Source organism: Oryctolagus cuniculus, chromosome 12 (genome assembly GCF_051225735.1).
Source record: "Oryctolagus cuniculus isolate XC-2025 breed Fujian yellow rabbit chromosome 12, ASM5122573v1, whole genome shotgun sequence".
Classification (NCBI taxonomy): Eukaryota; Metazoa; Chordata; class Mammalia; order Lagomorpha; family Leporidae; genus Oryctolagus; species Oryctolagus cuniculus.
This window is the reverse complement of record NC_142878.1, coordinates 8,440,187-8,460,335: the sequence shown is the minus strand read 5'-3', so window position 1 is coordinate 8,460,335 and position 20,149 is coordinate 8,440,187. Positions and strand designations below refer to the sequence as shown.

At 56.1% G+C, this 20,149-nt stretch overlaps 2 protein-coding genes and 1 long non-coding RNA gene across 12 annotated transcripts in view; 2 read left to right on the top strand and 1 right to left on the bottom strand.

The window, feature by feature from the left end:
• Window positions 1-417: 417 nt before the first annotated feature.
• Window positions 418-11,151, bottom strand: PGPEP1L (pyroglutamyl-peptidase I like). 3 transcript variants are annotated; one of them, XM_089311126.1, is made up of 6 exons: window positions 10,968-11,060; window positions 8,996-9,048; window positions 6,738-6,899; window positions 4,512-4,634; window positions 3,295-3,521; window positions 418-2,670 (listed from the first exon to the last, which is right to left on the bottom strand). In XM_089311126.1, the coding sequence occupies exons 5-6, from the start codon at window positions 3,501-3,503 to the stop codon at window positions 2,388-2,390; spliced, it is 492 nt and encodes a 163-aa protein (XP_089167252.1). In that variant the 5' UTR covers window positions 3,504-3,521; window positions 4,512-4,634; window positions 6,738-6,899; window positions 8,996-9,048; window positions 10,968-11,060; the 3' UTR covers window positions 418-2,387. The 3 variants fall into 3 exon arrangements, with proteins under 3 accessions (XP_089167252.1, XP_089167251.1, XP_051678937.3); XM_089311125.1 differs by lacking the exon at window positions 6,738-6,899 and having other exon boundaries at window positions 10,968-11,151; XM_051822977.3 differs by lacking the exon at window positions 6,738-6,899 and having other exon boundaries at window positions 4,512-4,652; window positions 10,968-11,088.
• A 3,865-nt stretch (window positions 11,152-15,016) lies between these two features.
• LOC138844594 (uncharacterized) lies at window positions 15,017-15,438 on the top strand. Its single transcript, XR_011380553.2, has 2 exons — window positions 15,017-15,106; window positions 15,219-15,438. It is a non-coding gene; the product is annotated as an uncharacterized LOC138844594 (long non-coding RNA).
• A 3,109-nt stretch (window positions 15,439-18,547) lies between these two features.
• FAM169BP (Protein FAM169B) overlaps window positions 18,548-20,149 on the top strand; it is a 69,693-nt gene continuing 68,091 nt past the window's right edge. For 3 of the 8 annotated variants that reach the window (XR_016218717.1, XR_016218718.1, XM_089311123.1), the window contains exon 1: window positions 18,557-18,661. Coding sequence is in view for 2 of the 8 variants with exons in the window: in XM_089311119.1 (XP_089167245.1) it covers window positions 18,631-18,661 (31 nt within the window). In the remaining 6 variants the exon portion in view is untranslated. Of the gene's footprint in view, window positions 18,662-20,149 lie in introns of all 8 variants that reach the window. The other 5 variants (XM_089311119.1, XM_089311117.1, XM_089311116.1 and 2 more) reach the window with 4 other exon arrangements.

The following is a 20,149-nucleotide window of genomic DNA, read 5'->3' as shown; positions in this document are numbered from 1 at the left end:
GCCTTGGGGGACCCAGAGGGGCAGCCCTGGACCTCCCAGCGGCCTAAATGTTGACGGCTGGGGGTGTGGCGCCGGCGATCGGCACCAGCCCGGAGCAGGTGGCTGCTTGCCGGTGTTGTGGGACAGGAGCTGGAAGCAGGGGAGCTGAGGGCTCTGAGCTGCAGCTGTTTGCCCCGGAAGCTCATTCACAACCACGCAGCCGCCCTCCTGTGGGCCCCGACGCACCCCAGGGCGATGCTGAGACACTGGTCTGTGTCAGGTGATCCGGGCTGGTTTGCTAAGGAAGTCCCGTCATGTGTCTCCCAGATGCTCAGGTATGCAGAGGTCCCCCATCCTTTGTCATTAAGTTGCAAAGACTTCCACGAGCAGAGGCCCAATCACAGCTAGGAGGGCTTTTAATATAAAGCGGAGGCCAAATCACAGCTAGAAGGTCTTTTAATGTAAAGTGGAGGCCCAATCACAGCTAGGAGGGCTTTTAATGTAAAGCGGAGGCCCAATCACAGCTAGGAGGGCTTTTAATATAAAGCGGAGGCCCAATCACAGCTAGGAGGTCTTTTAATATAAAGCGGAGGCCCAATCACAGCTAGGAGGGCTTTTAATATAAAGCGGAGGCCCAATCACAGCTAGGAGGGCTTTTAATATAAAGCAGAGGCCCAATCACAGCTAGGAGGTCTTTTAATATAAAGTGGAGGCCCAATCACAGCTAGGAGGGCTTTTAATGTAATGAAGCGCAAAGCGGCCTCTGTGAGCCTGCAACAGGAGACACTTGCCAGAGTTAACGCTGTCACTCCCCCATGAAAACAGCATCGCCAGGGGGGTTGCAGTGGGGGTACTCCCCCAGAAAATGCTGCACAAATACAACTTGGCCACGAGCCCCTTGACCCGAGACGGAACAAGAGGAGCCAGAAAGCAGATTCTGGCTTCTAAAATTTAGGGGTGGGGAGGCTGTGCTGCTGCACCAGCATCCCATACGGGCACCGGTTCAAGTTCCAGCTGCTCCACTTCCATCCAGCTCCCTGCTAATGTGCCTGGCTAAGCAGCGGAAGATGGCCAGGTGACTGGGCCCCTGCACGCACATAGGAGACCCAAAGGAAGCTCCTGGTTCCTGGTTTGATATCAGCCCAGCTCCGGCTGTTCAAAGAAATCAATTAATCTTTAAAAAATAAATAAATAAAAAATATTATGGACAGGACTGGCATGTGGCACGGCAGGTCCAGCTCCCTGCTAATGCAACTGGGGAAGCAGTGGAAGGTGGTCCAAGTGCTTGGGCCCTTGCCACCTTCATGGGAGGCCAAGGAAAAGCTTCTGGCCTTGGCCTTGGCCTGGCCCAGCCTCAGCCATGGCCGTCATTTGGAGAGTGAACCAGCAGATGGAAGACCTCTGTCTTTCCCTCTCTTTGTAACTGTCTTTCAAATAAGTAAATCATTAAAAACTAAATAAAATAAAAATGAGGATTAGTACTGACCACAGAGAAAAACTGAGCCCAGCTACTAAACTGACCAAACAGTGCTGGTACGGATATAACACGGCACGGCCCCTGTGGAGTGCCTCAGAAACGTGGACAGAGACTAGGAAGTGGGCCCAGGAATGCGCCTCTGGTTATGCAGACACCAAAGAGCCGAAAGCAGACTTGAACTGAGACTTGCATGCGAGCGTCCAAGCAGCAGTTTTGGCAAGAGCCAGCAGGTGGAAGGGAAGCAACCCAATGTGTCCGTTTATAGATGAGTGGGTAAACAAAACCGGATACATTGGGTGGAATATTATACAGCCTTTAAAAGTGAAGTGCTGTCCTACACCGCAACATGGGATGGACCTTGAGAACATTTTGCTAAGTGAAACAGGACAGACACAGAGGACAGATGCTGTGGGAGTCTACTTACTACACGGTGATTCCCACCGCCCGGGAACATAGGCATAGCTCGTGGCTGTTTAATGGATGCAGAGGCTCAGTTTGGGGTCATAAGGAAGTTCTAGAGGTGGGTGGTGGCGATAGTTGCCCAACAACGCACAATCTCACTGGGCTGTACACTTAAAGATGGCTTACGTAACAGAGGAAGCAGGCAGTCGAGACACAGCGACTCCAAAGCTGCTCGCCAGACCTGGACCACAGACCTGGAGGCCAAGGGTGGGCCACCTGGAGCAGGCGGCTTCCACAGCACAGGTCTAGGGTCCCAGCCGCTGGCAGGGGCACACGGACCACCGCACACCCGCCTGGAAGAAGCGTTGCTAGGGTTTCGCTTCACCGTCACAAAAGCCGAAGCTGAAGCTCGTGAGTCCTCATGAACACTCTCCGGGCGTTCATCTTCCTGCCGACAATAAAAGACGCTTTGATTTTGTTGCCAACTCAGAATTCTTTCCCTCCACGCAAACTGTTTTACGGACAGTTTTTAAGAAGCCTCTCGGTGCACAGGTGAACTCTCCCCGGGACTGAAGCTCTTCATTTTCTCTGCCGGTTCTCTCTGGCTGGCATCCACGTGGGCTGGTTTCCCGCCAACCAGGCTTTGGGCCCGGGCCTTTGCACTCTCCTCCAGCAGGGCCTGGATGATAACTTGCAAGGCCTTTGCCAGCAGGCTGGCCGGGAGCCCCCGCGATCGCGGAGGCACGTGGACGAGCGCCGCGTGCCCGCTCCCGAGATGCAGAGACAGGTAGTAGGTGTAGTCACAGACGTATCTGCAACCACACGGAATGCCAGGTCACCTCCCCGCTCTGCGATATCCACCCAGCCTGAAGAGCGAGGCCGGCCCCCGGGGAGACCCAAGTTGTGTTCTTGTGCCTCCGACAGAGCCTGGGGCCAGGAATGAGCCCGAGAGAGACCTCCTCTTCAGCTCTGGGCTCGTGACCTGGAGGTGGCCAAGACTGGGAGACTTGCGATCCACTAGTCCGGAAACCTTGACCTAGTGAGTCCCTGTATCACTTAGGTCCTCCCTGAGCTGTGTGTTCACTCACTCTTTGCAGACGGAATAAAGTGCCTACTGGATGTCAGTGTCCAAAGACACAAAGGGAAATTAATCTTTATCTGAGGCTGGATCAGCACAGTGAACTCACAACTCTGGTCTCTCCTGCAGAACCAAAGCAAGCACCCACAAAACGCCAGGGCCTCCCCCCCTTCGCTGACAATGCACGGAGAAGCTTGTGCTGGGGGAAGCCTGGCTGGCGGCCAGAGCTGTGGGGTGGCACCTGGTGACCATCTGGCCGGCTAGAGTGGGAAGATGCCCTCTTGGGGGGAGGGGCCGGCCAGTGGAGCTCATTTCTTCCTCCCTACCCGCTATGTGCCCCAGCACCCTCACAGCGTACCTGCCCGCATCTCTGGAAAAGGCCATCTCGACATCCTCCACGGCCAGGCGCCTGCACACCGCCCTCATGCTGACCACAGACGCAATCACTTCTGGGCCGCCAGCTACGCACACGCCACCCTCAGGCCGGAAGCCCCGGATGTCGGCATCCCGGTAGCCTCGATTCTTGCCGCACTGTTCCAGAATGATCACCTTGGTGGAGGCATCCATGCCCACGTGCACGACGAGCTGTGTGGACACGCATGACAGCAGGGAGAGCACAGCAAACCGAGGCCCGCTGTGGTCACCACGTATGTAAAAGGCCCAAGCCGTGGATGAGCCCTGCCTCGAGGTGCAAAACACGTGAAGTCCCTAACCCCTCAAGGAAACCGCGGTCTCCCAGTCTTGTCCCCTAATTAAGGTGGCAGGAATATGAGGCAGTGGGGAGGCTTTAACGGAATAGAAGCCCACAGTGCATTTGCGTTTAAATGCTGTCCTATTCCAAAAGCTCCCACAGGGCACGGTAGGTAGACTCCTTTCCAGGGGCTGGGGCTGGGCTGGCACCGTAGAGCCCCACAGAAGCTTGGTGTCTCGGCGCCGTCTTTTGTAGGCCGCTTTCATGAAGGAAGCCTGTTAAATCTCACCTGAGGTGTTTCTCCATTTTCAAAAAGAGCTGCTATTTTATGCAAACATTTGGGGCATTCTCTTACCGGCTTGGCAGTTTGTTTTCATGTCATTAGTTGGTCGTTGTTTTGCTTTTTGGGGTTTGCTTTTGGTGGGAGGGGAGTGTTTTAATACAGTAATCAGACTCAGATAAAATAGGCTGGGTGCGGTGAAGTGGGCCCTCCTGGTGTGGACCACACTGCCAGCTGCTCTCCTGGGCCTAGGAGGCCTCACCCATGTCCCACCTCACCACCGACCTGCCCTGCGCAGGCTTGGGTAAGGCCTAACCCAGAGCCCCTCCACTGGGGAGGAACTGTCCCGTCCGGGAATAACCCACCCATTTCTTTTCCTCTTCCTCCTCTCTCACCAAGTTTTCTCTTAAAACCTACTCCAGGTTTCTGCTTAAACTTTCACAAGCAGACCCAGAACCATCAACACCCGTGGGAACCTTGTGCTGTGGGTAGGGCACGCAGACAGGGTGCACCTCAGCCATCAAATGCAGCCCCGGGGCCCCCCACCCCCACCCCACCACCCCACCACCCCACCACCCCAGTCTCCCCGGCAGCCGTCACTCACTTGCGGACGAAGGTCTTCCCAGATCCTGGTGACCTCCTGCCTGGCTGCCCTGTAATCTACGGGCAGCTGAAGAGTCCGCAGCTCCACCTCCGTGTCGCCCCCCAGGCCCAGCTTGGAGAGCTCCTGCGGAAAGAGATCAACCTGCCTCGGGTGGTTGGGGGCTACTCCCAGGGGTCTTCCTTGGGCCCAGAGCCTACCCTTAGCATGCGCATGAGGTGGCAAGGAGCCAGCCAGAGGGACTTGGCTCCTGCCTGGAGAGGCAGTTGCCACACGGCTGCACCTGTCAGGTGGGGTCTCGGGAGGGGCGTGTTCACAGAGAGGCTCACCAAGTCCTGCAGACAGGTGGGGCTGAGCCAGATGAGGAAGCAGGGGAGGGGCTGTCAGCCCAGGAAGCTGCAGAGGCAGGGGGAGCCTGAAGCGATCGGGGGGACTCGGTGTGATGGGCCACGTAGAACTGTCGGCCTCATGTCTGACCTAGACTGCCTGGGGTGCCCCCAGGTATTCCGATAAGCAGCCCAGGTCTGTGGTGTAGCAGGGAGCCCTGCTCATGGGGGGATGGGAACAGGAGCTGGAGACGTCCATGGGTTGAGTGCATAGCCAGGTTTGGGCTTCACCCTTTGGGCAGCGGGGAGCCAGCAGAGGTCTGTGCCCAAGGAACTCAAGAGTCAGAGCCGCCCCGGAGTGGGTGAAGGAGGAGATGGAGGTGGGCAGGGACGTCATGCGGTCAAGGTCAGACCTGCTGAGTTTGCGGTGCCCCAGGGGAGCTGTTGCCTGGACTCTGTGTGTCCGGAGCTCATGGCGAGGGTTCTGGGGTACACACCAGCAGGACAGGTGGCCAAAGCTGCAGTTTGGGGTGAAAGCCACAGATAGAGATGGAGCGAGCCAGCCAGAGTGCAGGGAGGGGAGGTGAAGGGCTTGGAGAGCCCTTGGGGTGAGGGAGGAGCCCCTGGAAGGAAGAAATCGGGAGAGCGAGAGCTGGGCCACCTGCCAGCTGCTCCCCAGGGTCTAGGAGGTCCTCACCTCGTGTCCCGCCTCTCTACCCTGTGTGTGTCTGTCTCTGGGGCCAGAGGTCCCCTTGCTAAGGACACCGTTCCTGTTGCAGGAGCACACCTCGGGAGCCCTGCTTCACTTGATCAGCATCCCTGGGGGGACACAGTTCACCTGAGGATGTGCTCGGGGCAGCTGGGGCTACTGGCTTCACTCCTACCCTAGCAGAGGTGCGGGAAGCTGACCCTGTACATCTCGCTGGTGTCCATAGAGCTGGCCCGGGATGGAGGGCATTTGCCCTTAGACCCAACACTGTGCATTTTACTCATCTGAGTGACTTTCCAAGAGACTAAACAGTCTTGCTTCTGCCTATGGTGTGTTTCAAGCTCTGATCTGGTGTCCAACCCCAGCCCAGCCAGGCATCTGCAGACATGCAAACCAGGGCACAGCGCCAACACCAATTGGTCCAGCTGTGACACGTAGGTTAATGTCTTCCTCATTTTTATAGACTAAAACCATAGCAATTCCTACCCAGTGGCCAGCCACTCTGGTAACAGAAGATACAGGTGTTGGCAAGGATGTGGGGAAACTGGACTCGTGGGCACTGTTGGTAGGAACATAAAATGGTGCAGTCACTTGGAAAAACAATGCAACAGTCCCTCAAAACCCCAAGCATGGGATGACCACTGAATCCAGCAATTCCACTTCTGAGCACAACTCCAGGGGGCTGAAAGCAAGATGTCAGGGAGAGATGTGCACACTGCAGCATTTTCACAACACCGGGAGGTGGAAGCAAGCCACAGGTGACCCTCAGTGGATACACTGATGAAGAAACTATGGCAAATATGTGCAATGGGACATTATTCAGCCTTCAAAACGGGTGAAACCCTGTCATATACAGGAACCTGGAAGACAGCATGCTAAGATAAATGAACCAGTCACAAAAAAGCAAAGATTAGGTGACTGCAACGTACGTGAGCTATTTAACGTGGTCAGGCTCGCAGAAGCAGAACATGGAATGGAGGTGATCAGGGCCTGGGGGGAGGGGAGTGGGGGTTGATCAGTGGGTGCCGAGTTTCAGTTCTGTGCAATGAACTTGGCCGTGAATCTGCTGCCCAAATCCGGGACTGTGCGTGACACCACTGAGCTGGTGGTGGTGGTTAATTAGGACTTATGTTGCATGTTTCTATCAGAATGTTTAAAGTTTACTTATGTAAGAGGCAGAGAAAGATTTCCCACCTACTGATTCGCTCCCCCAAATGCTCCAAATGGCCAGGACAGAGCAGGAGCCGAAGCCGGCAGCTGGGAACTCAATCCAGGTCTCCCACGTGGTGGCAGGGACACAGTGACTTGAGTCAGCACTGCTGCCTCCCAGCATGCTCCTTAGCAGGAAGCTGGAGTCTAGAACGGAGGTGGGAATCAAACCGAGGTGTAATGTAGGATGTGGGTACCTTAACTGCTAAGTCCAATGCCTGACCCCAGAATTTGTTAAGACAGAAATGGGCCGGCGCCGTGGCTCACTAGGCTAATCCTCCGCCTTGCGGCGCTGGCACACCGGGTTCTAGTCCCGGTTGGGGTGCCGGATTCTGTCCCGGTTGCCCCTCTTCCAGGCCAGCTCTTTGCTGTGGCCAGGGAGTGTAGTGGAGGATGGCCCAAGTGCTTGGGTCCTGCACCCCATGGGAGACCAGGAGAAGCTCCTGGCTCCTGGCTCCTGCCATCGGATCAGTGCGGTGCGCCGGCCACAGCGCGCCGGCCGTGCCGGCCATTGGAGGGTGAACCAACGGCAAAGGAAGACCTTTCTCTCTGTCTCTCTCTCTCACTGTCCACTCTGCCTGTCAAAAAAAGACAGAAATGGACACCCTGACACTGAGTTCATCTTAATTTTTGGCAACTTCTCAGTCCCCAAGAGAAACTGCCTGAGATTCTGTGGGAGACCAGGGAACTCGCGTCCCAGGGGTCCCTGTCCCAAGGTCTGGCCTAAAGGCAGAGCCTGCTTCTCAGGGAGCTCGCCCTGGCCTGCCGTGTGTGCGTACCAACCACCCACTCTGTGTGCCTGCAGTTCTTGGTGTGTGTGTGTAAGTGTACCCGTGTGTGTGTGCAAGAGTGTATGTGTGCGTGTGTGTGCATGAGTGCTCCCCAGAGCCACCCTTGACCTTCTGCTTGCCCAGGTGACCCGCAGGGAAAGGCTCCTAGAGCAGGGTCTTGCCCTCTGCTGCCGCTCCTGGGGGGCCCCAACCTCTTTCTGCCCTGCCCCCAGCCTCTCTGGTGAGTCTTGAGCCTCTCAAGCGTCCTCTCATTTTTCTGTTTGCTGTGACTCCGGCAAAGGTCGATCCTGTTTGCCCGCAGCCGAGGGCCTGAGGGCTCGAATTGCCTGCTGGTAACAGAAGCAACAGGCCTGCAGGTACCCACCGGCTCTCAGAGGTTTGCGTGCGTGTGTTCATTTCCTGCTTCAGAATTTCATTCCCATTTTACAGATGAGCAAACCGAGGCACTGGAAAGTTGGATGACTTGTCTAGGATCCCACAGCTTACACCGGTGGGGCTGGGTGGTAAACCCAGGCTATCTGGCTCTTTCCATGTTCATGACAGCAGCATGGAAGGGAGGGGTTCAGGGCCATCTGGGCTTTGGCAGAAACCGTGCTATTTTTCACAGAAGCGGCTGCAGACACCCGGGAGCTGCCGAAAGCCCAAGCCAGCGTCTCTGGTACATTGTGTGCAGCGGCGAGGCTTGGCAGAGCATGCAGGGTTCTGCGAGCTGTTTCTTGGTTGAGAAAACCCAATTCTAGCTCGAGAGTCTCGTGCCAGCAGTGAGCAAATCGGTGTCACCGCCGTTGCTGCAAGTGTGCGGTGTGAGCTTTGGCTTGATGGGGATGCTCCGTGGACCAGAGACCCCACGTCTGGCTCACCCCAACGCAGCATGAGATTGATGGCCGCGTGGGGCTAAGCCTCGGGCAGCTCCCGAGCATGCAGCTGACACCAAGGGACTAAGAGCTGAAAATTACTCCAAAGAGGAGAGGCGGGACTGCTCTGTGGAGACGAGGTCTCCTCTCTGCCTGCCCCGTGGGCTGCCCGGATGTGTTTTCTCTGTGTGCTGTTGGTAGCGGGCGATAACGCTGCCCTGAGCGCTTAGCCTACGCCAGGCGCCCCACACGCCGCCTGCCCAATGCTACTTCCCAAACTTGGGCACGCACCATCAGCACACGCTCCCCCATGTCATGAGTGGGGAAACTGGGGGTGTTGATAGTTTCCAAGGCCACTCAGTTGGAAAGGGCAGGACGATGGAGCCCAGTTTGGGGCACTCTCCACCCTGCCCTCGAGTGTCATCCTGGCCTCTGTTCTCCCCACGGAGCCAGGAGGGCAGACAAGCCACCAGCTAAGGGCCAAGCTGTGTCCCAGGGCCCGCAGGTTTGCTTTCTTCCCGCCCAGGTGACTCCAGCTGCCTCGGGGCCTGTGTGCTGGTGCGGGCCTGAGCTCCTGGGACTGGGTCTGGGGGCTCACCTGCACTGCTTCCCAGCTGGGATTCACCAGGTGCTGCCGGAAAGGCCCGAAACCTGAAACCAAGGATGCCAAAGTTTGCTCAAGCAGGGCTGTGCCTCCGCCAGGCCCGCTTGCAGCTCCCTGGCCATCACTGCAGGGGATCCCTGCAAGGTCACCAGCCTGGGAATGGCGCCAGCATCACTGGGAGGGGAGGAAAACCCTTGTGTCCACGCCTGGGACTAAAACCCAGGCCTCGCTGAGAACCAGGGAGGGGCTCAGGCGCATCTGCCCTGCTGGTTGTGGACAAAGGTGCCACCGCGATTCAGCGGCGGAGAGAGGGAGCGGCAGCCTTCTCCACAGAGGTGCTGGAGACCTCTGTGTCGGACCCCCTGGGGCAAAGCACGACCCCCAACCCCAGTCTCACCTCTTCCAGGAGAGTAAAGCAAAATGGATCAACAGGGAAGCTACAGGCCAGGCCTTCGGTCTGTGGTTAAGAAGCTGCTTACTGATGGGCCCACTCCACATCAGAGAGCTGCCCAGCTCCTGGTGCTGGCGCCCGGCTACTCTGCACGTTGGGAGGCAGCGGAGGCTGCCCAAGCAGCTGGCTTCCCGCCCCTTGTGTGGGAGACCTGGGTTAAGTTCCTGGAGCCTGGCTTTGGCCCCCAGCCCTGGTCATTGTGGGCAGTTGGGGGTGTGAACCAGTGGATGGGGGCTCTTTCTCTCTTTCCCACCTCTCTTCTCTGTTTTACATCTGGAAAAACAACTTAGCAGGCGAAGCTTTGACACCCTTGTTTTGCAGGAGCCACCTCGCTTTCAACAGGCCGGCCTTGGGTGGAACTTGCAAAAGGAGGTGGAGAATTCCTCTCCTGGGAGAAGTCTCCTCCCAGGGAGGCCCAGGCTTTGGCTGTGTCTCTCTGCATCGCTGGTGCCAGTCGCCCGCAATGTTGAATACGTGAGGCACATCCAACTCAACGACGGGACTGCCCCTGGCAGCTCCAAGCGCGTCTCACGAAGGGAAGCCAGGCTCCAGGCGCGGGGGCACTGCAGCACCACTGCTCCCCAAGACGCTGGAAACGATCCAGCGTCTGCCAGCAGCCCCGGGGGCTGGCACGGCTGAGGCAGGGGCGAGCGCGACTCTGAGAGCGGCCGTGGCGCTCCCGTACCGTGTTCCACCCGTGACGAGCACTGCCTCACTAGGAGTACAGTTCCCCAAGCAACTCGAGGGTAATGCGAGCTGCTCTACCTCCAGACTGAAAATAACACGACCGGGAGCAAGGGCGCTCGCAGGGTTTGCACGGAATGTTCTTTCCTGCACAAGACCGAGAGCGGGAACTCTGGGCTGAAAATGCGAAGACAGGTTAACGTTCCATTTTGCACACGTACAGAAATCCTCACTGGGGTTACCTGTCCTTCCCCAGCACAAGTTTAAGAAGGGAAACTGCCAAAGGTGTGTAAAATGAAAGCTATGTGGAGATGAAGCCCACAGGGGCCAGCTGTGAGCAGGCGAGGCACAGGTGGCTGGGGTGACTTGGGGGGTGGGGTGGGGCGGGCAGCTGCTGTTCCTGCCAAGTTCAGGTGGGGGCTGTGCCCCTTTGCAGGTGGACGCTGTAGGGAATTGTGCAGCCTGTGAGGGCCCTGTCCCAGCTGGGCCTGCAGATCCCCCTTCCTTGCCCCACAGCACCCCAACAGATGCCACCTGGCCCCACCCCGCCCAAGACCCCGGGAAGAACAGGCACTGGCCTGGATGCAGGGTTGAAGGGCACGTCAAACTTAAGCTGCGGCCACTCAGGGGTCATGTGGAGCCAGTGCGGGGCGGAAGCCGGAAATCCTCTGGTGCCTGACGGGTTTACAGGGCATAGCAGGAAGCGAGCTTGCATTCGCAGTCAGCAACACCGCCAGCTGCCACTCTGTCCCCCTCCCGGAGCTGTTCACGCCAGATCAGGCAAGTGAGCATTCCAGGGGCAAATGGGAAAGCTGAGAAGGAGGCTCTTACCCGTCACCACCACACAGCCGGCCTGGGGATCCATGACGCCGACGTGGGGAGCGTGTGTGCACCTCCGGCGTCAGGCGCAGTGGGCACTGGTGTGGAGCCTGGCTGTGGCCCAAGACTCTGCAGGGAGCTGTGGTAAGGTGATGCCACTGCAGGCAGACACAGCCGGTGCAGGGCGCTGCTGGCCACAGACCTGCAGAGGGTGAAGTCGGGACGCCACCAGGAACTTTCTGGGCCTGTGTGTCTGGGCGGCAGCTTGTGGCTCAGAATGGCCAGAAAGTGCACCTGGGCTCAGCGACCATTGGTCCCCGGCAAAGGTGTCTGGGACCAAAGACTAAAATGTGCTTGGTCCAGTGCCATCCAGGGCCAGCCTGGAGAGCAGGTCTGTGTCCACTGTTGGTTTCCACCTTGGTTTTTCCTCCCCTGCCAGAGCCTCTCTGTGTTGGGCTGTGAAGGTCTGAGGACATTTGGATGCTCTTCCGTGAATTCTACAAACGTTGCAAAACCAAAACCAACCTCCTTGCTGCCCGCAGGTGAAGTTTATGGCCCCTGCGTTTAAGGTGCTGGTTGCCAGCGCCGCACCCAGAAGCTGTTGGTGCAGGACTTCTAGCCTCTGCCTGGGCAGCACGGCACCCCCATGATGCCCGGTGTAGGCCAGGTCCCAGGGCTGCCAGCCCTGCAGGCAGATCCAGGCTGACTTCCTACCTGGTCCTGAGGCCAACAGTGCCTCCCACGGTGCCCACCCTCCGACTCTGCCCCTGAATGCCTCCCCTCTTAAACTGTGTCAGCAACACTAACCTTTGGGCTATGTTCTTCACAGAAGAAGCCACCATGTGCCATAGCTTGCCCTCTCAGAGAACACTATTTGGTTTTTCTGAAGTTGAAAATACTGTTTTTCAAAAGTTGTGCAATAAGAACAAAAACGTAACCTTCTGTCCCCACCCCAATGTGGCCAGGAGAAGTTCCACGCAGGGAGGCAGGCAGAGCGTTGTGAACATCTTACTTCTTCTGGAAAGTTCTGTGTGCCCTGTATGGGAGATTCAGACCGCATGGCTCTGGCTACTTAATTGCTCCCCTCATTAAAAAAAAAAAAAGTGCACCTCTGCACCTCTTTAATTGGGTCACTGTCAAGGACTAGAAGCTCTCTGGGACTTCCCAGCAACCATGCTTCTGTGTAATTGGCCCCTGGAGGGGGGGGGTCACGGGCCTTGTGACAGCCTAGAACAGTGGGATCACACCTGCTCCCACTCGCCTGCCCCCCAACCCCCGCTGCCCTGGGAGACTGCAGCCTCTTGATTTGACAGGGATGCAGAGGGCTCACCTTAGTTTGAGATTAAGGCCGACACTGTAAAAAAATCCATCTTGAAGGCAGTTTGCCAGTTTCTCGCACTCCCTTCACATGTTTGCAAATGTTGTCTCATCTCCCCCGTCCCTGCCACGTCCCCGGCTCAGGAGGGCGCCGAGGCTGAACGGGGCGGTGAAGCCCACACTCGCCGTGTGGGTTCCGCAGGGTCGGACTCTGGTCTCAGCACTAAGCAGGTCTGGTGTTGCCCCTTGTGTCTGCTACCGTTAACTGTGCCCCGAGTGGCTAAGATGCCAGCTGCAATTCTTACTGTTCTATTTGTGAGATTTGATTCGGGTCTTTCTTATTTTAACTTAAACTTCAGTGTGTCCTGGAGTTTTCGCTTTTCCCTAATTCACTTATTTTCTTGTGCCCTAAGGTTTTCTCTAATTGTGTAATGAATAAAGCAAAAATACAAAAGATCCAAGATATTTTTATTTAGTGACAGCGGCATGTCTGCTGTTGAATTCACTCCCCCTGCGTGTGTGTGCGCACACACACACACGCGCGCGCATGCACACTCCTGCCCTCTAAAATGAAAACAGTTCAGAGAAGTGTGGAGTCTGAGCTTTTATTTTCTTTTCCATTGTGAAAACAAATGGTCTCTCACAACTGCGACGTCAAAGGCACTCTTAACGCCCAGGAAATAGGAAGATTGAGGAGTGAGGCAACTATAGGGGATGGTTTATTTCATAGAGAGCCCGGGGGATCTTTCTTACCAGTCGGATTCCCGAGAGGAAAATACTTGTAATCATATTTGACTCAAGAGGGTAAGTGTGACCCTCTTAGTGACCTGGAGAGGAAGCAACAGCACACGTGTGTTCTCACAGGGACGGCGGATGTGGGCGGCCAAGATTACATGATCGCGAGACCCAAAATATTTCATGTTTTGAAATATTTCAGGTTTTGACCCAGACCTAAAACTTGGTGGGGTTTGTTTTAAATTTCCCATTGGCACATATCGACTTCCTGCTTAAGCAAGAGAAAGGATTACGAGTGTTTGTTTTTTGTCTCTGAGAGAAGCAGCTCTTACAACATGACATATTTTTTGGTATCCTTGACATAAATGAAACTTAATCCAACTGGTCAAATTCCTCAGGGAGGTGGGGACAGCGCACCGATCATGGAGAAGCACTGTAGGTCTGGAGAATAATGCTGCCTATGAGCACGCCCTCCACGCCAGAACCCCTGCTCCAGACCAGCTTCTTAGGGCTGCTGCGAAATTTACAGAAGGCTTTGGATAGCTCATGGAAAGTGTAACTAAAGTGTAAGTTTAGGAGTGTGTGTTTAGCCTGGAAGATGCCCTCATCTGGGGCTGGTGTGTGGCATGACAGTGAAGACTCCACTGGGGTCCTGCATCCCACATCGGAGGGCCTGGGCTCGAGTCTCTGCTCTGCTCCCAGTCCCAGCTTCCAGCTAAGGCACACCCTGCCGTGCATGTGGTCGGCTGGACTGAGTTCCCAGGTCCCGCCTCTCACTGTGGCCTGGTCCCAGCTGTTGGAGTTGGGAAGTGAACCAACGGATGCAAGAGAACTCCATCTGTGTCTCTCTTTTGAAAAAAAAAAAAAAAAACTAATTAATTTAAAATATAGGTTAACTTATCTCATACTGGAGTACCTGGGTTCAATTCCCGGCTGTGGTTCCTAACTCCAGCTTCCTACCAATGCAGGCCCTGGAAGGCAGTAGGTGATGCCCAAGTAAATGCATTCCTGCCACCCACATGGAAGACCTGGATGGAGCTCCAGACTCCTGGCCCTGACCCAGCCGCAGTGGTTGCAAACATTTAAGGAGTGAACCAGTGGATGGGACCTCTCTCTTTATCTGTCTTTCTGTGTGTCTCTTTAGCCCTTCCTCATTTTTTTTTTAAAAAGATGAATTTATTTTGCTGCAAAATATTTGGAAATCCATGTGTAGTTTTTTCTTAATATACATCTTCCAGGAACTCTTTGAAGAGCCAAGTGAGTTTTTGTCGGAGCACTGATTCTCCAGAAACATTACCGCAGCAAGGCAGCCCTGGGACTCACCCTTGCTATTCCTTTCCTCTCACGCGCCTGCCCCTGCAGGGCCCGGCCAGCACATGGTGTCTCTACAGGGCCAGAAACTACCCAGGAGGCCTTGCTGGCCTCTGTGGGCTCTGCATCCTTCAGCTCTGCTGCCCTGGTGTCAAGGCAGCATAGATAATATGTAAATGAGGGTGTGACTGCTCCGATAATGATTCATGCACACTGAATTTTGAATCTCCCAGCTGACCTATCATGAAACATTCTTTGATTTTTTTCCCTTCTATTTACAGGTGTAGAAACCATTCTTAGCTCTCAGGCTGTATAAAAGGCAGTGGGCCAGCCTGGGCTCTTGGCTGCAGTTTGAAAACTCCAGCAGCAGGATGAGATGTTTCTCTGGGTGGACACCTGATCTGGCTGTGGAGAGCAGGGTTCTAGGGTGGAGTCTCCCTTATCTGTGTGTAGGGGGTGGGGACCACGACCCCCTGGGGATGCCTGGAACCTCCCACAGTAACAAGCCCTGGCACTGCAGCACCATCTCAGCCCACCTGACACCGGAGCTGGCCCCTAAGTGAGCACCACGTGGTGGAGACACTGGGCAGAGAGCTTCACGTCCTGGGAGGGCGCAGTGGGAAGGTCAGGCATTCACAGCAGCGCACAGAGTGGGATTCATCGATTCCTTATTTCTGGAATTTTTTCTTTTGCTGTTTGCAGAACGTGGTTGACTGAGAGTAACTAAAACTGCAGAAAGCCAAACCGAGGATGGGAGAGCGGAGTTACTGTCCTCCGACAACTTCCAGGTAAATTAGTAAGTAGATTACTGTGAATTAAAATACTAACACGGATCTGCCTGCAATGCCTGCGCCCACATGAGCTCCACTTCACATCCCGGCTGCTCCACTTCTGATCCAGCTCCCTGCTAATGCACCTGGGGAAGCAGCCAGAGGTGGTCCAAGTGCCTGGACTCCTGCCACCCACGTGGGAGACAGGGAGAGTTCCAGGCTCCTAGCTTCAGCCGAGCTGCGGCCATCTGGAGAGTGAAACAGAGGATGGAAGATCTCTCTCTCTTCCCTCCCCCTTTCTTTCTGTAACTCTTGTCAAATAAGTAAATAAACATTCTTTAAAAATAAAAGTGACAATTTTTGTTTGAAATTGTAGTATTATGATTTCACTACAGATTAACTCACTGAACCACATATCAGTATTTCCCCCTCATTTGACAAGAGTCAACGGCAGCGTCCCTCCCCACTCCCTGCTCCTGCCGACCGCGGGCAGTGGGAGCTGCACCAGGCAGGGTTTGGAGGCCGCAGGCAGGCAGGGAAGACCGGGCCTCTCTACTGCGTCTCCTGAAGGTGTGAGACGCTGTCGTTTGTTTCAGACTTCCTCCGCTCTTGCCTTCCAAGCGCTTGCAACACTGCCTGACGGAGCCTCCGACCCCGGGACTCCCTGACGGAGCCTCCGATGCCGGAGCCTCCGATGCCAGGACTCGGCTGACGTTCCGAATGCACCCTGTGATGCTGTCTTAAAACAGGGACCTGGTGTGTCAGAGACCCCGGTGCAACGCTGGCATGATCCCCAACATTCCAGATGAAACTGGTGTAGAAGATGCCGGGCTTTTTAACGTCACCTATGACCTGTGCATTAAGAGCTTCAGAATGAGCGGTTTAAAATGCCTGACGTCTTCTATGATGCCCCTCAAGGGACTATTTTCCTTAGGTTTTATAGGAGAAACATTCACCTATTTCCTCTTTCATATTTTTCCCCTTCGAGTTCTGCTGAGTCTTGCCCATGCCTTTTTAAGGACTTTTCCTTGACTGAAAAAGCAGCGACAGTGACAACCAGAATTGGTTCGCTTATTAAAATTCAGTAGCTTGCTATCCCTATCCCTATGGTTTAAATGCTGGATATTTTTTTCTTTCCAACTTCACGAGTGTCTTGGGAGTGACTGTAACAATGGTGTCCTTAACACGGAGGAGATTCCCTGTAGATTAATGGGGCAGATGGCAGGTGCAGCAGGGGGAGGGGGCCCTGGGGGCCTGATCCCGGCTGTCACAGGGCCTGTTTCCCCGTGGACACTTTTCTTGGTGGGAGCCAGAGCAGCTTTGGTGTCGGCAGTGAGTGCTGAGAAGCCGAGCAGGTTTGGGGAAGGCTTCGAAACCCCATTGCTTACTTGCAGAGCATCCGATTGTTCTCCTGGAAAATCAAGGATAATTTTCATCTTATTTATTTGAGAGAGAGACAGAGAGAGAGTTTGAGCTCTATCTTTCATCCACTGGTTCTCTCCCTAAATGCTCACAACAACCAGGGCTGGGCCAGGCTGAAGCCAGGAGCCCACAATTCATTCTGAGGTTGCCAGCCCTGTGGCAGGGATCAACCACATGAGCCGTCATCTGCTGCCAGAAGTTCAGACTCAGGCAGAGCGGGTTAACGCCCTGGCCTGAAGCGCCGGCATCCATATGGGCGCTGGCTCTAGCTAGTACTGGCTGCTTTACTTCCAATCCAGCTCTCTGCTATGGCCTGGGAGAGCAGTGGAAGATGGCCCTACTCCTTGAACCCCTGCACCCACGTGGGAGACCCGGAGGAGGCTCCTGGCTCCTGGCTTTGGATCAGCGCAGCTCTGGCCGTTGAGGCCAATTGGGGAGTGAACCATCGGATGGAAGACCTCTCTCTCTGCCTCTCCTCTCTTTGTGTAACTCTGACTTTCAAATAAATAAATAAATCTTAAAAAAAAAAAAAAAAAGTTCAGACTCAGGCACTCCAATATTCCAGGAGGGCGTCCACAGTGAGGCTTTAACTGCTGCACCAAATTCTTGCCCTAATAACTGACTTTTAAAAATGACTGGACCGGGGCCAGCACTATGGCATAGCTGATAAAGCCACCGCCTGCAGTGCCGGCATCCCATATGGCCACTGGTTATGAGTCCCAGCTGCTCCACTTTCCAATCCAGCTCTCTGCCATGGCTGGGAAAGCAGTAGAAGATGAGCCAGGTGCTTGGGCTCCTGTGTCCACGTGGGAGACCCAGAAGAAGCTCCTGGCTCCTGGTTTCAGATCGGCTCAGCTTCAGCCATTGTGGCCATTTGGAAAGTGAACCAGTGGATGGAAGACTCTCTCTCTCTCTCTCTCTCCTCTCTGCCTCTCTACCTCTGCCTTTCAGATAAATAAATAAATCTTTAGGAAAAATATAATTTGCCTTAACGAAATGATTGAACCTCTCAAAAGTGGCCGCAAACAAGACTGGCCTGTACCCAAGCTAGCGTGTTCATAAACAACCAGTTCTAATGTAATTGGAGAAAAGAAAGCCGGTTCATGGTAGCCATTGAATATCACAAACACATACAGAGAATGCTAGCAAGAAATCTGAAATTCAGCTATGGGAAACCGGGACCTTCAGCAAGAACACAAAGAAGTGAAGACCTGAACAGACCAAAGTAGACGGTGTTCTTGGGTGGCAGACGGAAACCTCTGTAGATGCTAAAGACCGGACACAACCATCATCAAGCCTCCATAAGGACCTACTTCTGGTGTTCCATGAGAATGGGTTCCCAGCCGGCGCAGCCAAGGATGCGGTAAAGTGACAGTAATTAAAATCTTGTGGTGTTGTTACAGAAATAGTAGAAGTGCCAACAAAATGGAAACTACGATATGCGTGGGAATAATACACAGTTAAAGAGGTCATCCAGATCTGTGAGGGTCAGGAGGCACCACGGGCGGGCGCGAGCGAGGAACCGAAGGTGTTCCTGACACCATGATCCTGAACACTGGCGGGAGGAGAATCCAGAAACAGCACTGGAAGCTTTGGGGCATTCTCAGGCTGCCCAAGGAAGCCCAAAAAGTGAGAAACCCAAAGGGACGGCAGTATTTGTTGACTTTGGGCACTGTATTATAATGTTATAGATTATATTCACACACACACACACACACACACACACACACACGAGTCCGTGAGGGCACGCGTGTCGGGGGGCCGCGGGTGTTCCCTCACAAGCGCAGGGACACGGCCGCTCGCAGCCGCCCCAGCCCAGCTTCCTGCCTGCACCTGCCAGAGCCCCCCACCCCGACCCCCGCACGCTCCCGACAGAAGCAGGGAGTGGCAGGTGGCGGCCGCCAGGTCTAGGGGAACCCGCGAGGATCCAGCGCGACGGCGGCCCGCAGGTCCCTGTTCCCGAAAGCCGAGGGCGCCTTCCACCCTCGCCAATTCTCTCCAGCTCAGGGTGCCGGGGGCGGGCGCTGGCGGCGGCCCCGGGGCGGGGCGGGGCGCCCCGAGGGAGCGGGACGCAGGGAGGCGGCGGCGGACGAGCCCGGGCGTGGCGCGGGAGCCGGAGCATGGAGGCCGAGGCCGTCCGCGGAGCCGCAGGTGAGGGGAGCGCGCGTCCCGGCCTTCCCGTGTCTCCGGTGCTGAGGCTCTGGGCCCCAGCGCCTCACGACGAGCCCGTCCAGGACGCCCCAGTCGCCGCCCGGGGGCTGGTGGGGCGCGGCCGGGGTCCCCCGGAGAGTTTGTCTCGGCAGGAGGGAGAGGAGAGGGAAACAATCGCGGGAGGCGAAGGAGGAACCGCTGGCCATCCCGGGAAGCCCGCGGGGCCCGGGCAGAGCAGGGCCGGGCAGGGCAGGGCAGGGCAGGGCAGTGCCGGCCCCAGGGCCACAGGGTTCCTGGAGGGAGGAGCCCGCCCTGCGGAACCCCGCCGCCTTCCTGGGCGCCGATGGCAGCATGGAGGGACTCCCGTCTGAGCTGCTCTCCCCGTCGGTTCTCTTGCGACGTCCAGCGGCGTGGCCGGTGGCCTCCGCGGGACGCGTGGTCGGTCTGCGGACGGACAGAGACAAGGCTTTGTCTTGGTCTGCGGGGCAGGGACCCTGGCCCTCCGCGCGCGCTCCCTTGAGTGCTGGACAAGGACGTGGCCTCTGAACCCTTTGCCCCGCCGCCCGCCCAGGGCGTCGCTGTCCAGCAGGCTCCTTCCTCCCCACGCCTGGCGGGGATGTCCTGAGCCAGAGCTCCGTCCCACCGACGCCGGACAGCCCGGGCCTCTCACACTGGCAGTCCAACTCGGGGAGAAGGGCGGTCCACAGGCGCCTGTGGCTGTCACTCGGCGGGGAGTGCAGTGGGGATAAAGAGGTAGCTTGGCTCTGTGGCCGCCTCGCTGACCCCGAGTGTCCCCCTTCGGAAACACCTGACCTGCCTTTATCTGGTGAGGAACCCTGCATGCGTGCAGCTGGCCCGGGGCAGCCGCTTGTTTCCAGCCCTTGCTTGGTTCCCACAGGAGACTGGAGCCCTTGTGGCGCTTGTCTGTCCTCAAAAAATGTTACCTATGTATTTGCTGGGGGCTGGGAGAGATTGGGAGAGAGCCAGTGCACACTCTCACCCACTGGCTCACAGCGGCCAGGCTAGTCCTCCAGCGGCCAGGCTGAGGCTGAGACCTGGTACTCAGCTCAGGTCTCTCAGGTGGGTGGCAGGAACCCAATGCCTGGAGCTGTCACTGTAACCTCCCGGGGTCTGCATTAGCAGGAGGCTGGAGCTGGGAATCAGCCCCTCTCCAGCATCTTTCCTGCTGTCTTGACTGTCAGATGCCGTCCCTGACGCTTGTCTGTTTTAGGATCCTCATTTCAGACAGTTGCTCAGATTCTGAAAAGCTGGGTGTTCTGACAGTTTGCACCGGTGAGAAGGCAGAGGCGGCTGGTGGAGGAGAGAGCTTGCAAGGAGGAAGGGCAAGGGCTGTGCACAAGCTCGGCTTGGGGCTGACTCTCCAGGGGGAGAGCTGGGTGCCGTGGAGACAGGGTGAATCCCTGTGTTTCAGAAACTGCCTCCCATGGGAGGCCCGGAGTCAGAGACTCCAGTTGCTAAGTGAACAAG

Bases quoted from the DNA above. Each gene is read 5' to 3' on its own strand.
- PGPEP1L (XM_051822977.3), bottom strand. From the start codon at position 11,001: ATGGATCCCCAGGCCGGCTGTGTGGTGGTGACGG. The intron at 9,049-10,967 runs GTAAGAGCCTCC...CCTTGGTTTCAG, and splicing joins CGGCTGTGTGGTGGTGACGG to GTTTCGGGCCTTTCCGGCAG. The intron at 3,522-4,511 runs GTGAGTGACGGC...GTGTCCACACAG, and splicing joins GGGAAGACCTTCGTCCGCAA to CTCGTCGTGCACGTGGGCAT.